The 15,258-nt window shown below is 40.9% G+C and overlaps 1 protein-coding gene across 2 annotated transcripts in view; it reads left to right on the plus strand.

The window, feature by feature from the left end:
- The window catches only part of LOC137344464 (mitogen-activated protein kinase 13-like), a 53,646-nt gene that overhangs the window by 12,983 nt on the left and 25,405 nt on the right, over positions 1–15,258 (plus strand). For both annotated transcript variants that reach the window (XM_068007445.1, XM_068007447.1), the window contains exons 3-5: positions 5,198–5,256; positions 6,247–6,352; positions 8,157–8,186. In XM_068007445.1, the coding sequence (XP_067863546.1) occupies positions 5,198–5,256; positions 6,247–6,352; positions 8,157–8,186 (195 nt within the window). The remainder of the gene's footprint in view (positions 1–5,197; positions 5,257–6,246; positions 6,353–8,156; positions 8,187–15,258) is intronic.

Raw genomic sequence — 15,258 nt, forward strand, 5'->3', positions numbered from 1 at the left:
CTCTGCATATGGCATTGACTGTTCCTGTTTTAACATGTTTAATGATTTTCACTTTGAGTACTGTGAAATATCGATGTAGGGAATCATAGCAATAGCACAGAATAAAATTATTTACAACATTCAAAGCAGTTTATGTCTCTTTATCTCTGTTCTCCTTTCATGTTTCTCTGTTTTCTTTCCACAAACTGTTTAAATTTGTCTGTGGTCTTTTAGCTGTCTCATGCAGTAAACCTTTACGATTATTAAATCTTTACCAGTCAATCAGGTCCACACAGAAAATCAGCAATTCAACACGGGAAGTAGGTGTATTGGCCCGAAGTGCTGCCACGGCATCTACAGAGTTAGAACCTCAGGCACATCATGAGCTCCCACTCCTTACAGATAACAACTTCCCCTCATTAGTACTGATCTATTCTCTTCCTACTGCTGTCGATGCTTGTAGAATATTTGTCGGGATGGAAGAGAATGGTCGGGCATTGTATGGGAATCGTTTATAATTCTTGACAGGATGAACGTTGCGGGTAAAAATGAAACAGGACATTTGAGGCCTGGCAAACATCACATCATTTTTGAAATGCTCCCTGTAGGGATTAGCAATGTGTCCAAGGTGTTGTGTTTTCTTACATGTGTAATGTGTTTTTTTTGGAAGAGGAGTAGTACCTGTTGTTTTATTAGGACTTTTGAACATCCATGAGCAGTAAAAGGGCTAATGGTTAAACAAATGCATTTATTCAGATACAACTGACAGGCATAATGATGGTCGCTTTATATTTTAGAATTTTTACTGCGTATTTTTATTTAACTCCTTTTTTGGTTTCCCCAGTTTTTGATCCAGCTTCATCACATACCATTCTTCCAACAGAAAGAGTGTGACCAGCTCTGAGGATTCTAACAACACCTCTCGAGAAGCAGCCATTTTCTTTGCTTATCTTTGATGAATTCCCCACCTTGCCTCACTTTGGATATGAATAGGAATAACATACATGCCCACATGTTACCAATGTGCGACACAGTGCTTTAGTAAACCAACCTACTGGTCACTCTATAGTGAAAGGGAAGGCTATAATGTTGAACAGCTCCCGATACTATATGGGTTGGCTTTCATTTCAGTGTAAATATGCTTTTGCGAGGCTAGCTGCCCTCACAAACAAGATTACCTAATACTTCTGCTCCAGATATTAGTGAAATTGTGCCCCCTTGTGGCACAAAATATTATCACCAATTGATGTATTTTACACATAATTAAAAGTGTTCAAGTGTGCAAATGTCACATTATGTCTTTCAAAAGCATTGGCCTACATTTTAACCCCACCAACGGGTGGGTGGGAAGGTAAAAATTGTAAAAAAAAACTAAAACCCAACCCCAACTCACCTCCAACCCGCCCAATTTCAGTTTTAACTTAGGGGGGATGAGGGGCGGGCAACCAATTTGCTCTCAGGAGATGGGCCGGTCAGTAAAAGCTTTCAAGGAGGCTGTGGGCCTCCATTTTTGCAGCTTTTTTATTTTTAACTCCAAGGGGCCAGATTCCCGGGCCTTCTGCTTCACGCCACATGAGAGGAGGCGAGAAGGCTCGAAATAGCAGGAAAGTGCCTTTATCGCATTTCTTGTAGGTCTGGAGGAGCAGGAGTGCTTCCCCCAGGCCCAACAGGACTACCTGCAGTGACTAGCCCCCCCCCCCCATATCAATGGCTTATCTGCTTGCATCGGCTTCCTGACTCTTCTCCTGTCTGACTAACAGCCGGCCTGTCAATCAGGCTGGCCTGTTGGGCAGGAAAGCATCAAAGAAAAAGACGTCCTTATGTCAAAATCGTAAGGACACCCGGGAAACCAAATTTCAGGTTTCACGTCAGGAATTCCCCTTCCCCCCGCCCTCTTCTGGGCTCCGGGTTAAAATTTAGGTCATTTTGTCTGAAAGTGTCACACTTCAGGGTTATCAATCAAACATCCAATTGAGTAAATATAAGCAAATCAAAACCAGTTTGATTGAGTCGCTACATACCAATGAGGAATGAGTATACATGGAGTATACGCTATGAGTATAATAGAAAACAGAGCATTCAAATCACTTAACCTTTTTTTCCAAAGCCACCAATCCTAAACTAGCAAGTAGTAGAAAATGGGCAATTAAGTTGCTAATAAAATATTGTGAACTTGGCTTAAACTGCCATCTTTATTCAGCCAACTAAAATTTATTTATGTAAGATTTACAACATAAGAAACCGATAAAAATTGAACAACTCAGAATAAAATGAATATTCTTTCTCATGGAATTGCCTATATGGTGTTGTAGGTCCATGGAAAATGCTTATCGCAAAGGCTCTCTCCTCTATCGGGAGCCTGGGGCCCAATTTAAAGTATTTGGCTATAGTTTGAATCATTGTGTTGGGCTTTATTGCCCATTTTACTACTGATGCCTTATTCCTCCTGGTTGGTTGCAATCCATGTTAATCATGACTCTTCATGGTTACCATCCATCTGTTTCTTAGTGGGATATAAAATTAGTAAAGGTTTAGTTTTCAGCTGCTATTTAAGAGCAAGCGTTTTGCAAATGCACCAGTGTGTGATTTCAATCAATTACTTAGTTTTTATTAATGTCATTATAGCCTTGAGTCAATGAATTTCAAAATTCTTACAATTGCAATAGACTGTCAAATGAAGTGTGAAACTCCTCCTTTGTTGTTTTTGTTCAGTACTGCAAAAGGTGCAAACTACACTGCTTTATTCCTATTGGGTTGTGAAATTCATGGGATAGATTTTCAACTTGCCGCACGGGTGTAAAACTGGCGTTGGGGATCAGCCGCTTATGATTGAAATGACCCAATTTTTATTTCCATGGCCACAGCTCCCAAGCTCTCATCTCTCTCTCACTGGCAACAGACCTCCGTGTCCCCTCAATTCTCCCAAATCCCCAACTTCCTAAGTCCTCTCTGATTTCCACTTCAGTGCTCCCTTAGTACTCCAAGCCCCCTTCCCCACACATAGCAGTCCCACCAGAGTCCAGCCAGCCCCAAGTCCTTCCAGGCTCCAGATCACAATCCTACCAAGCGTTCCCAGATCCCAAGCTCCCCGCAATCCCTCACAAGTAATGGCCCTTTCCACCTGCTCCCTTCTATGCTCCAAACCCAATCCCTAGCTAGCTGTCACAGCTCTATCTCCCCTTGGCTTGATCCTCAGCCCCACCTTTTCTCTCAACCACCCATCTCAACACTTGAGGCATATGACAGAGAGGAGACTGAGGGAAGGAGACACTTGCAGAAATAGTAAGACATAAAGAGTCAGACACTGATACAGACACCACAATGAGAAAGGTCTGTAACATCCACACAGAGGGGGAGGTGGACAAAAACACAGAGCAATGCAAAAAGAATTGAAAGAGTGGAAAACAAGCTGACAGACACAATGGAAGGGAGGTATTTTTTTTTTGTCCTTGAGCAAAGCCCTGAAAGATCAACTTTATTAATTATACATTGTGTGGTACATGATATCAAGCTGCTGACATTAGAAGTTAGTATATCCTTTGATTCACCACGGCATTGCTCACAGTGAGATCCACAAATGAAGATAAACTTTGGATAACTGAATACGGAAGAAGCATGTGCACTTATTATTATTATATGCCTTAGATAATGCTTGAATAAGTATTATTTGAAAATAACTTGCATTTATACATTGTCTTTAGTGTCCTCAGCATGTCCAAATTGCTTCACAGTGAATGAATTACTTTTGGAGTGTAGTCACTGTTGTATGGGCAAACTCAGTAGCCAATTTGGGCACAGCAAAGTCCACAAACAGCAAATTAGATAAATGATAAGTTAATTTTGGTAGTAGTTGAGGAATAAATATTGACCAGGACAAAGAACTTCCTTCTCGTCTTTGAACAGTGCCACAAGATCTGTTACGTTCACTTGAACAAGCAGATGGGGCTTCAGGTTAATGTCTCATCCTAAAGCTGGTATCTCTGCCCATGCAATACTTCCTTAATGCTGTACTAAAGTGTCAAGCCTTGATTATGTGCTCTGGTCTTGAGAGAGTTATCAAATGAGCCAAACTGACATCTACAGCATAGAATGGGACCCAGAATAAGAAAGTGATTGTAAACAATTACAATTCAAATTAATGGAAATTGATCAATAGATCCAGTTGGGGAGATAAGCCATGGTTAAGGTTATATGGAGAGTTACCAGTTGAGTGACTGTCCTTGAATTGCCCAAAGCTCCATAATACATACGCATCAGGGAAACATAAATGGACATAAATGAAGCATGTAACTAGTCAAACTAGATTAGAGATCAACCTATGTATCCTAAGGACCTAATACAAGAACATTGGTGCAGGAAAGGACTTTGGGTATACTACCTGAAAAATCATTCAAGAGGCACCAAGGTGGTGAATAAAATACAATCAGAATGAAATACTGATTTGTAACAAACATTTGTTAATTAATAGTAATGTTTTGCTTTAAGTATATGTTGTGAAAACTGCAGTTGGTGTTGAAAAACAGTTGTGAAGACTGCTTTATGGAGTTGCAAAAGTAGCATGTTGGGTGTAAGGACACTGTGATTGTCCTTTCAAGGAACTGTGCAAAGCAAGTTGCCTTTTTTCCCTTCTCCCCCTCAAAAAACGTCCTAATCCCCTGGCAGACTCACTATTTTGAATCAGTGCTAGCTGCAACTATTTTAACTGTCCATTCCTAACTCTGGCAGCCTGACCCATTTCCACAGGGCACAACTGACAGATAGGTTCACAGTTATCAGTCCATCATTATATCTGACCCTGGACAATCAAGGAGGTCATCAGGAGGTTGGCCTAATTGAAACTACAATATCCTAAAACTTATAGAATTCAATATTAAAGAAACACGGTGCAGAAAGTTTATTTTTCTTTTATTTAAGAAAACTAAGAGAAATACATCTGCTGTGAGCAGGAACCAGAGCTTGGAAAACATGATCTGGAGTGTCATACAAAGAAAAGGTCAGGAACTTGCCAGGTTTTCCTCAAGATGACTTTACAGTTAGAAAAACACATTTTTGTCTCCACTCTAATAATCTTCCTGAGGTTGGGAAGGTGGCCAGGTTTCCGAAACAAGAAATTAACTTGCATTTGTAACACAGCATTTATTCAGTTTTCACAGGAGTTGGTGAAAAGTGGTTTATGTAAGGCAGAACCTGCCTGAATTACTGTACAATTCGTTTCCAGGTTATTGGTCTTATTGATGTCTTCACACCAGCTGTTACACTGGATGGATTTCATGATTTGTAAGTGTTCTGAAAATATATTTTATATTATTGCCGTCACAATCACATTGAACCATTAAGTTTACTGTCAAAAATAAATAATAAAATCTAGTGACAGAGAACAATCATAGAGGCACACTGCCAATATCAAAAATGAGGAGATTATATTTAGTAGGCTTTAAGCAATGATATTTCAGCAAATATTCAGCTCCTCATAGTTCTGCTCACTTTTACCACCAAGTCTCGCCCACCTGGATTTGCAGTTAGATAGTCTCTCTTTGGCTGCCTTGTCCAAGTACCTTTCAAAATTCAAATTTTGGTATCAGTTTAGCATTTGGCAGCCATTGCCTGCAACCTTCCCAGACCTCAGTAAAAAATAAAATATGGCATGAGGCAAGCGGAGCCACCTGCACGCCTACAGCCCCACAAGTCCTAAAGAAGATAAACTGAAAAAAAATTGTCTCAAATTACCCACAGACTCATGGCCTTTGGCCAACTTGAGGACAAAAGAAAGGAAATTGTTTCCTGTTATTGGGGATGCATTGCGGCCCCAACTGGTGATGCATTGTGGCCACAGTTTCTCCCATGCCGCCCTCAAATTGCCACCTATGGATCAGCACTTAATCAGAGTAACAGCTGAGAATGGAGAACCCAAACCATCCAATTGCAAATGGATGAGATAGCTTGCATTAAGCATTAGGGCTGGGTTGAAGCAGTGACTTACTCTTGGAATTTGATGATACTTCAGAGCATTGATTTTGTCTATCAGTGACTGCTGTTTCCCAGATCTTCTTTGCCCGTATGATCTAAGATGGAAGTTGGTGTTTGTGAGCCTCGAATCCAATAGAATTGGATTAAAGGATAGGTACAGGAGATATTTTAAAAATAGTTGTGCTAATCTGAGCACATGCAACCCAACATTCACTGAGAATACTTTGGTTGAATTTGTGCAGCTAACTGTCATTTTAAGTAAAGATTTGGTGTACTTATCTTGAAATATTTTAATTTTAGCTACCTAGTTATGCCATTTATGGATGCTGATTTGAACAAAGTCATGGGAAGGCTGACAGATGATAGAATTCAATACCTTTTATATCAGATATTAAAAGGCCTTAAGGTAAGTAACAAAAAAAATACAAAAATGTTGATAACTTAGAAATTTTTGGAAACTTTATTCAGAAGTGTTTTGACAAACTTAGAAATCAGTAAAATAAATTTTGAACTCGAGTGTTTAGTTCTAAGCCTAAATGTGTAACAGCAAGAATGTGTGAGTTGAAGTAGGTGAAATGGCCTTTCACGAATCTTCTGAATGGTGTAAGAGATCACAGTGACACTGTGTCAGCGTCAACACTATTCAAATATGATCCTTTTGGTAGTGGAACTGCTTAAGAGAAATTGTTGTTTTCTCTCTTTCCTTATTGAATGCCTCTGCATTTCTTTTGTTTGACTTTCACCTGTGACATTGTGAAACTCAAGCTGAGAGTTCAAGTACAAGGATCTGTAGTCTCATTTACAGTGTTAATAGTGTGTTCAATGGAAGGAGCTACATCTGTTTTTGAAGGATAAAATAGCTGAACGGAGCATCCATTAGGGTGCAGATGTATCCAGACAGTACTCTACCATTTGTCAACAGAAAAGGCTAATAAAATTATGATACTTACTTTCTTATTTCACAGAATGTATTTGATTTTTTTATACAGTCAGGTTTCTTTGTAGGTGTAACACATTGTATACATCTATCCCGATCCTTATTTTGATCAGAGCGAGTAAGTTATAGATTTCTCAGTGATTTCAATATCAAAGGCTTTTTGTGCTCGATCAACAGGAAACATGCTGCTTTAAAACAAGATCCATTATGATGTTCCTGCCCTCTGGATTTGCTGGAGTTCTATTTATAACTAGGACAAGTTCCAATAAAACTCCTCACAACTGTATGCTGATAGCTCAATTTGTTAGGAATTGCCAACCTTTGAACCCATGATCATGTGAAAATTTATTGCATTTATGCTGTATGAGTGTTGATTTCTAGAAGGACGTAAACCTACAATGACGATAGATGTGAGGTTAATTGGTTAATCACCAAGTCATTCCCACCCATTAAATCATTGGAAAATTCTAATTATCCCACAAAGTAGGGCTTTGCTGTTTGATATGGATTGATTGACAGGTAGAGATTATGTAAATAAAAAGAAAATAAAATACATATGGAGGCTTTCATTATAAGGTGCATCATCTTTGATAATGGCACAAGTTTCCTTTTGGGATATTTGGGTAAAAATAATGTGTAGTCAGAGAACAACTAATTAAGAAACATGGCTTACAATTTTTAAACTGGTTGCTGAGATCAGAGGAAGATCTGGGGAACGTGTACCAGGGTGCCAGTGGGCAAGCCAGATGTGTGATCCAACAACCCTGGTTCAAGTAATGACCATTAACTCTATTTGAATTTCCGCTTACAAGGCAGATGCTGAATGCCTAAATGATGTCTATTCCATTCTTGTCCCTGTTTTAGAGGCCCCTATGAAATCCATCCCTGACAAAGGGAGAGTCTGGCAGTCTGGCAAGGACTCCTGTCTGTCACTTTTGAGGAGAGCACAAAGAGATAAAATAGCATCATAAATGTAGTCACCCTCCACTTTTTCCTCTTTTCTCCTAACAAACTAGAAATTAGGAGCTCACAGTATACCAAATTGGGATTGTAACACATCATGTTGGTATATCGATGCACCACACTATGTGCCTGCTCTATGGATTCTTTCCATTATGCCTATTTTGATACTATGGTTCTGTGCTCCCATTTTACAATTTCACTTTTGTCTTTGTTCATCTGATGAATTTACTTTGAATAAACCAGAAAATTTGATGAAATTAATTAGTTATAAAAATTCTTGTGATAATAAATACTATTCATTTTGTTTCAGTATATTCATTCAACTGGAATTATCCACAGGGTGAGTGTTTTTAAAAAGTCTGATTTTAAATTTCAATGCTATTAAGAAGAATATAGAGAGGAGCTGTATTATGATTCAAAAATTAAAAGTTGCATATGGCAGATGCAGAGGATCCATCCTGTTTTAAATCATAAGACTATCTCCATAATACATACTTTTTAATAGAAATTTGTAATTATGCCAGTTTTGTAACAATTTTAATATGGCTTCTGTGACTATCTTCTGGGAGAGAATTTCATTTGTCTTTGTTTTCCTATGTTGGGGGAAAATGTAGAACATACAACCCTGTCTGGTTTGTATATTGTAAACAATTTTACAACACCAAGTTATAGTCCAGCAATTTTATTTTAAATTCACAAGCTTTCGGAGACTTCCTCCTTCCTCAGGTAAACATTTACCTGAGGAAGGAGGAAGTCTCCGAAAGCTTGTGAATTTAAAATAAAATTGCTGGACTATAACTTGGTGTTGTAAAATTGTTTACAATTGTCAACCCCAGTCCATCACCGGCATCTCCACATCATGGTTTGTATATGTCCACATCAAAGGGGGGATAACGCACATCTGTTGATATATTGATTACTTAATGTATTAGAAAAAATAAAGCCCACCATCTACAGGATACACTGCAGCAACTCGCCAAAGCTTCTTCGACAGCGCCTCCCAAACCCGCGACCTCTACCACCTAGAAGGACAAGGGCAGCAGGCACATGGGAACAACACCACCTGCACGTTCCCCTCCAAGTCACACACCATCCCAACGTGGAAATATATCGCTGTTCCTTCATCGTCGCTGGGTCAAAATCCTGGAACTCCCTACCTGACAACACTGTGGGAGAACCTTCACCACACGGACTGCAGCGGTTCAAGGGCACCTTCTCAAGGGCAATTAGGGATGGGCAATAAATGTTGGCCTTGCCAGTGACGTCCACATCCCATGAACGAATAAAAAATAAATTGATAGTAGCCCAATGATCAATATTAATTACTTCTAAGTGCCTGTACTTAGTTTATTGTAATCACTGAAGCCTCCTATCAAGGAGCCTTGCAAGCAAGACTCTTGTGGCTTTGGATTGTCCTGAAGGTGTGTGATGTGCTGGTGTCAGGAATATAAGAGGCCTTTGAAATATTGAATTGGTTGACAGCTTTTATTAATTGTGTAGGTACCTTTTTAACTTCCCTTTGAGGAAGAGGGGTATACAACCTGAGCTGGCAGCCATTGTTCCTCAGTGTTTTCATGTGTTGCTATTCTGCTGTATGAAGTGCGGGGCTAAAAGGACATGTCATGGGTTCATTCCCATGTAATACTTGTTATCGTGGGTGCATGGCCCAAAGATGGAGTAACGTTAAGTGAAGTACTGCAATCTAACTAAATCTGCTAATATTTTTTGCTTCTGTATAATTTTACTTCTTGATAAATATGGAATCATTAGTTTTTAGCCCAAGCTAATGGTTTTTACCATCATGCTTTCCATCAGTCAGGGAGATCTGGGGAGTAGGCATGTATCCCCTACAATTTCTAATGTATATCCCAATAGTGAAAAGATTAATTCTTTACACAAGGGCCTACTATACCAAGATGTTTTAGTTAGTAAGAAGTATGTGCTTGCCTATGGAAACTGGATTTTGCATTGCACATATGTACAAAATATTGGGGAAGAGCATAAATTGTAACATTGAGTTTCAATTCTAACTAGACAATTTGAGTTCAAAGGAGACAAAGCTTATTGGTTTGACTCTGGTATTGTGGAGATTGCTCAATTTTACCTCATTGTACCGCACAGTTTCAATAGTGGTGGTGCAGCAGGGAAAATGGGGTGGGAGGTCTACTGACACATTCCTGCCCCTATGTCCGCTCTTTGAGAAATTCCTTACACCCCCCCCCCCCCCAAGCAGGAATCTTGGCCTTCTACTCCTTGACTGTCCTGTTGAATTTCAATGACTGTGAGGGGAGGGGCTTAATTACCCAGCCAATGTCCTTGCCTTACTGTCTGTGGTACCACAATCTATAATCAAAACAGAAAGAGGGGTGGTGGTACTGACTGTGCAGTAGCAGTAAGATCACTGGAGAGAATAAAGGAGGAAGAGGGCCTGGCCCTGACTGTCTCTTCCTCTCCTGTGCACTAATGTAGAGTCATTTGCAGAATTATTTGTTCACATCTTCAGGGGGCTTATGACCTCTTTAGCACATCCCCCTTTAGGGGCTACAAAAATAGCACCACAGGATTTTCCAGGTGACTCTTCCCCAAAGACTAATTTTTAGTTCCATGGGACGAAGGGTATGTAAACAGGGGCAACAAAGTAAACCAAACTGATAGGACAACAATTATGTACATTGACTACCTGGTTACTGTTGGCTATGAAGCTTGTTCTTTTTCTAGGATTGTAAACAATTTTACAACACCAAGTTATAGTCCAGCAATTTTATTTTAAATTCACAAGCTTTCGGAGATTTTCTCCTTCCTCAGGCAAATGTTTCAAGATCTCCTTGAAGCCTACGCATTTATACATATTGAACAATAATACATGGTGTTTACAGACTGCCCCTGCAACTGCCCGTTGCCAAGGCAATCACCGTGTTCAGACAGAGAGGTGTTACCTGCAGAACCTCCGAATACACATTCAACAAAAAAACAAACAGGGAAAAAAAACAGAGAAAAAAAAAACACAGAGAGAGGCAGAAACATCCGGAAGGCAGAGAGAGCCAGCAAATGACCCATTATATTAAAAACAGATAACATTTGTTCGCTGGTGGGGTAACGTGTAGCGTGACATGAACCCAAGATCCCGGTTGAGGCCGTCCTCATGGGTGCGGAACTTGGCTATCAATTTCAATTTCTTTTTCTAGGATAGCATGTCATGGATGAACAATGCACCCTTTTATTGTTACTAGACAGCAAATAAGAATTCCACTATGTCTGAGTACACTTCAGAAGATCCGCCTCACCAAATGCTTTGTAACCATCTAAACTATTAAGCAGGTTTATTCATTAATAGAGTTGTTTACAGAAGCAGGAAATGAGTGAAGAGCTGAATCTGTTCAAATACAGCAGTCTGGAGTCAGTTCATAAAGGGGTAAATGGACAAACTAGTCAGATGAGATGCTTTAAAAACTTCTGTGCAGAACTTGGGATAAAACAATTGCTTTCCAGAGAGATGTAAGGACTTGCACAACACCTGACGAAGGAGGTAAGCTCCGAAAGCCTGTGATTTAAAATAAAACTGTTGGACTATAACTTGGTGTTGTGCAAGTCCTTACATTTGTCCACCCCAGTCCATCACCGGCATCTCCACATCATGGCTTTCCAGAGAGAGTTAGCAGTCTGATTCCTTAGTAAGCCAAGAGATTCATGGGCAGATTTTACTGTTATTGTGTTTAGTGTAAAGAATCACCAAGGTACAATGCATGGAGGAAAATTGGACAGGGAGGACTGCAAACCCATAATGGAGCTTACTGAGTTTTCCATCCATTTAAATTACTGAATGGAAAATCATGGGGCTTATTATAGGTGTGCAACCCTCTGAGCCTACTGCAGTAAATCGCCCTTAATTACACACTGATTGGCAATTTACTCTACTCCAGCCCAGCAATGCGCCACAATCCCTTAATACATCACTGTGACATTTTTTATTTCCCATTCTAGTCCATTCCCATTTTATTTCCCATTTGGAGATACCCATTCCTGTGGTATCTGCAAAGCTGATTTTATAATATTCAAGACCTACGTTAGCCTTGCCAATTCCGAATGTGCCAGATCTTCCCAGCTGCCAGCCTTAGTGAATCCTGGCAAGTTTTTCCTTGGGTCGCAGCCACCTGCACAAGACTTGTGCATCAGAAATCACTAGGGCCATCACATTTCTGCCTGCAACACTTGTTAGTTATGCTGCCTAACATATTTTGTGGGGGGTTTATTCAAGAAAATTATTTATTGCTTTCTGTGTCTTCTAATTATCTTTCCAGTCTAAGGCAATGGATTTTAGCCTCTATCAAATGACTGGCCGATTTAAACAGAGAAGGTTTTAGAAAGTATGCTTATAACTGTTAAGTTGATTGAAAATAAAATCATAAATATTTGAGTTTCACTATGAAATATTTATTCACCAATTTTCAAATTTAGCACAACAATTATTCCTATATGATTTCTGTGTGTTTAAACAGTTGCTGGAGCGAGAATATTTGGAACGATCACATATTGCTTTCATCATAATGACATAAATGATGTTTTTGACATAAACTTGTTGCTCATTACTCTGTAGCATTTGTAGACAGTTTAAAAAAAATCAACAACCAAACTGAAGGGTCAAATCCTCCAGTGCACAAAAGTAAAATTTAAGTAAATCAGGAAGATCTGATCAAATGATGCTGAACTTGAATCCTAAAAGCCTAAAAATTGGAGGAGGAAAGAAAGACTGGGAGAGGTATGAAGTTCCACAGCTTTAAATTCCTGGAAAAGAATGTCTTAATTTCAACATAGTGGACATATACAATAGTGTATTTGGAACTTAGAAGAAGCAAGTTAGGAATATTCAGAACACTGACCGCAGTAGAGAAAGAACAGAATAATTGTGAGAGAGTGGAAGGTTACAGGGTCAAGATGAGAGAAAGACAAGAAAGGCTATGATAGTGAGAGAGCAAGAAACTGAAAAGGTTTGTCAGACACTTGGACAAAGATAATGCCTATCCAGCAAGTAATATGTACCATTAATTTCATATTTCAGAGTGTGCGATTGATAGTAAGAGCAACACTCTGAGGCAGCCTTTTTATAAAAAAAAGGATCGACTCTGCACTTTCTTTTTGGTGTTTTGAACAGCCAAGGCTGTTTCCAGTAGCAACAGTGATTGTTGTATTTTCTAAAGCATATAAGCAGAATCAGCAGCTTGTGTACTGATGAGTACTAAACCCTAACAATTCAGACATGTTGATCAGATTATATAATTAGGATATCCTGTCACTTTTTTATTTGCTTGCAAGCAAGAAAATCTACAACACTGAAAACTTAGGTTAGCACAACTATTTTGCTGAAGATATTTCCTCTGAAACAAGGGAATTAGAATTTATTAATTTTATTGTTTACATGTTGAAAATTACTACATAGATGATTGCAAGAGTTAATAAGTGTATTTTAAAAATCATTTAATTAGCAATAGCTCAAGATCAGTACTATTGAAACTAAAAGAAAAGTTTATGAATGCTCAGTTTGAAATGGTTGAATTTAACAAAAAGTCACGTAATATAGGACTTTATTGGGATTGCACCATGATTTGCAACAAGTTGCAATAATCTGAGGTCATTTAAATTAAAATGTTTATTATATTATAGGGCTCTATTTTACCACCCGCTATCAGGTGCGTTCCTGGTGGGGGGGGGCTCCGAAAATCGGGGAATCCCGGAGCGGGTCGGGAGCCCGGCTCCAAACCGCCCACTTCAGGGTTCCCCACAGACGCGCCGACGTGCGCGTGCAGCCCCTGCATGTGGGACTCCCGCAGGCAATTAAAGCCGGCGTGGTGTCGCTTGAGAGTATTTATTCAGGTATTTCAGGTCATTAACAGACCTGATTAAGGGAATATGTCAGGAGGGGTGGGATTTTAGAAACAACTGGGACTGTTTCCCATACTGGGGGAAACACTCCCAGTTGAAATGGACGTGTTGCAGCTGTCAGCCTGTGGCAGCTGCAAAGGTCCATTTGACAGGTTGGGGGGTGGTGGGGGAGACCCTCACTCATTGCAGGAGGCCACTCTGTCACTTTGGACAAAGTTTGGCCTCCACCACCCTCCTCCTGACAATCAAATTCACCAACTTGCACACTTACCCCGGGGTCCAGAAACATGTACCTACCTTGCGGTCCCCCTCAGATGTACATCTTCCGGATGGGGGCCGCCGTAGCTGCAGTCATGACCTCCTCGGAGGGCGAACAGCATCACCAGCCTCGCCGGCCAAGCCGTCCACCTCTGACATGTGGAGCTCCACAACACAGTGCTGTGACACATCCACCTGCACAGCAGGAGGGAGGGCAACCGCAGAGAGAGATGCGTCACAGAGGGCACTACCCTCGCCTCAGGGTCCACAGACCGAGGCTCAGCTTCCTGGACCTCTCTGAGCAGCAGTGCACACGGAGGCTCAGAGTCACTCGACATGTAGTTGTGGACATCTGCAGCCTCCTTCGTGCCAAGCTGCTCCCGGCTGGCCCGAACACCATCTTCTTACCTGTCGCTGTCAACATCACCACTGCCCTCAACAACTTCTCCTCCGCATCCTTCCAGGGTGCCACCGGGGACGTCGCCGACGTCTCTCAGTCGTCTGCACAAAAGAGCCCTGCAAATACACCTACACCCACTTTGCAGTGACACAATGGGTGGCACCAGGTGTGGGTCTTCATTGTGATCCTCAAGAAAGGGCATTATTGCACAAACCAGACAAGATTCGCAAAGACGTGGCAGTAGCGGTGCCAATATAATATGTAATGTGAGTTGGTCAGAAATTCAATATAAGTAAAAACCATGACAAACCCTCAAACACCCTTGTGCATCCCCTTCATGCTCACAACACGTTTGCCTTACGCTTCCTACTGCACATATGTGATGCATGCCCTGTTGCTGCAGCACAGGTAGTGGCAGGTTGAGTGAGGCTGACCATGAAAGAGATGCATGAGAGGGTGAGTATGAGATAGAGCCATGAGATTGTATTTAGGATTGGGTTGAGTGGTAGTGGTGGGATGAGTACTGGCGAGGTGAGTAAGTGCAGGTAAGATGAGGATGAGGTTTGAGTGGGTGTGAGGGGTGATGTGACAGAGTAGTGTTGGCAGTGCAGAAGGAGATGTGGGGTGGGGGCGGTAATGTGGCAGACGGAGTGAAGAGGAATGAGTAAGTGTACTCACTTTGGCTGACCTACTTAGGTCATTGCAGCGCCTCCTGCATTGTATGCAGATGGGCGATATGTTGGTGGTGCAGGTGACCTCCTCTGCCACCTCAAGCCAGGCCTTCCTGGTGGCAGAGGCAGGCCGCTTCCTCCTGCCCGCCGGGGGGGAAGATCTCTGTCCTCCCCCTCCTCCTCGCCCCATCTAATGATACCTGGAG

This window comes from Heptranchias perlo, chromosome 27 (assembly GCF_035084215.1).
Source record: "Heptranchias perlo isolate sHepPer1 chromosome 27, sHepPer1.hap1, whole genome shotgun sequence".
Classification (NCBI taxonomy): domain Eukaryota; kingdom Metazoa; phylum Chordata; class Chondrichthyes; order Hexanchiformes; family Hexanchidae; genus Heptranchias; species Heptranchias perlo.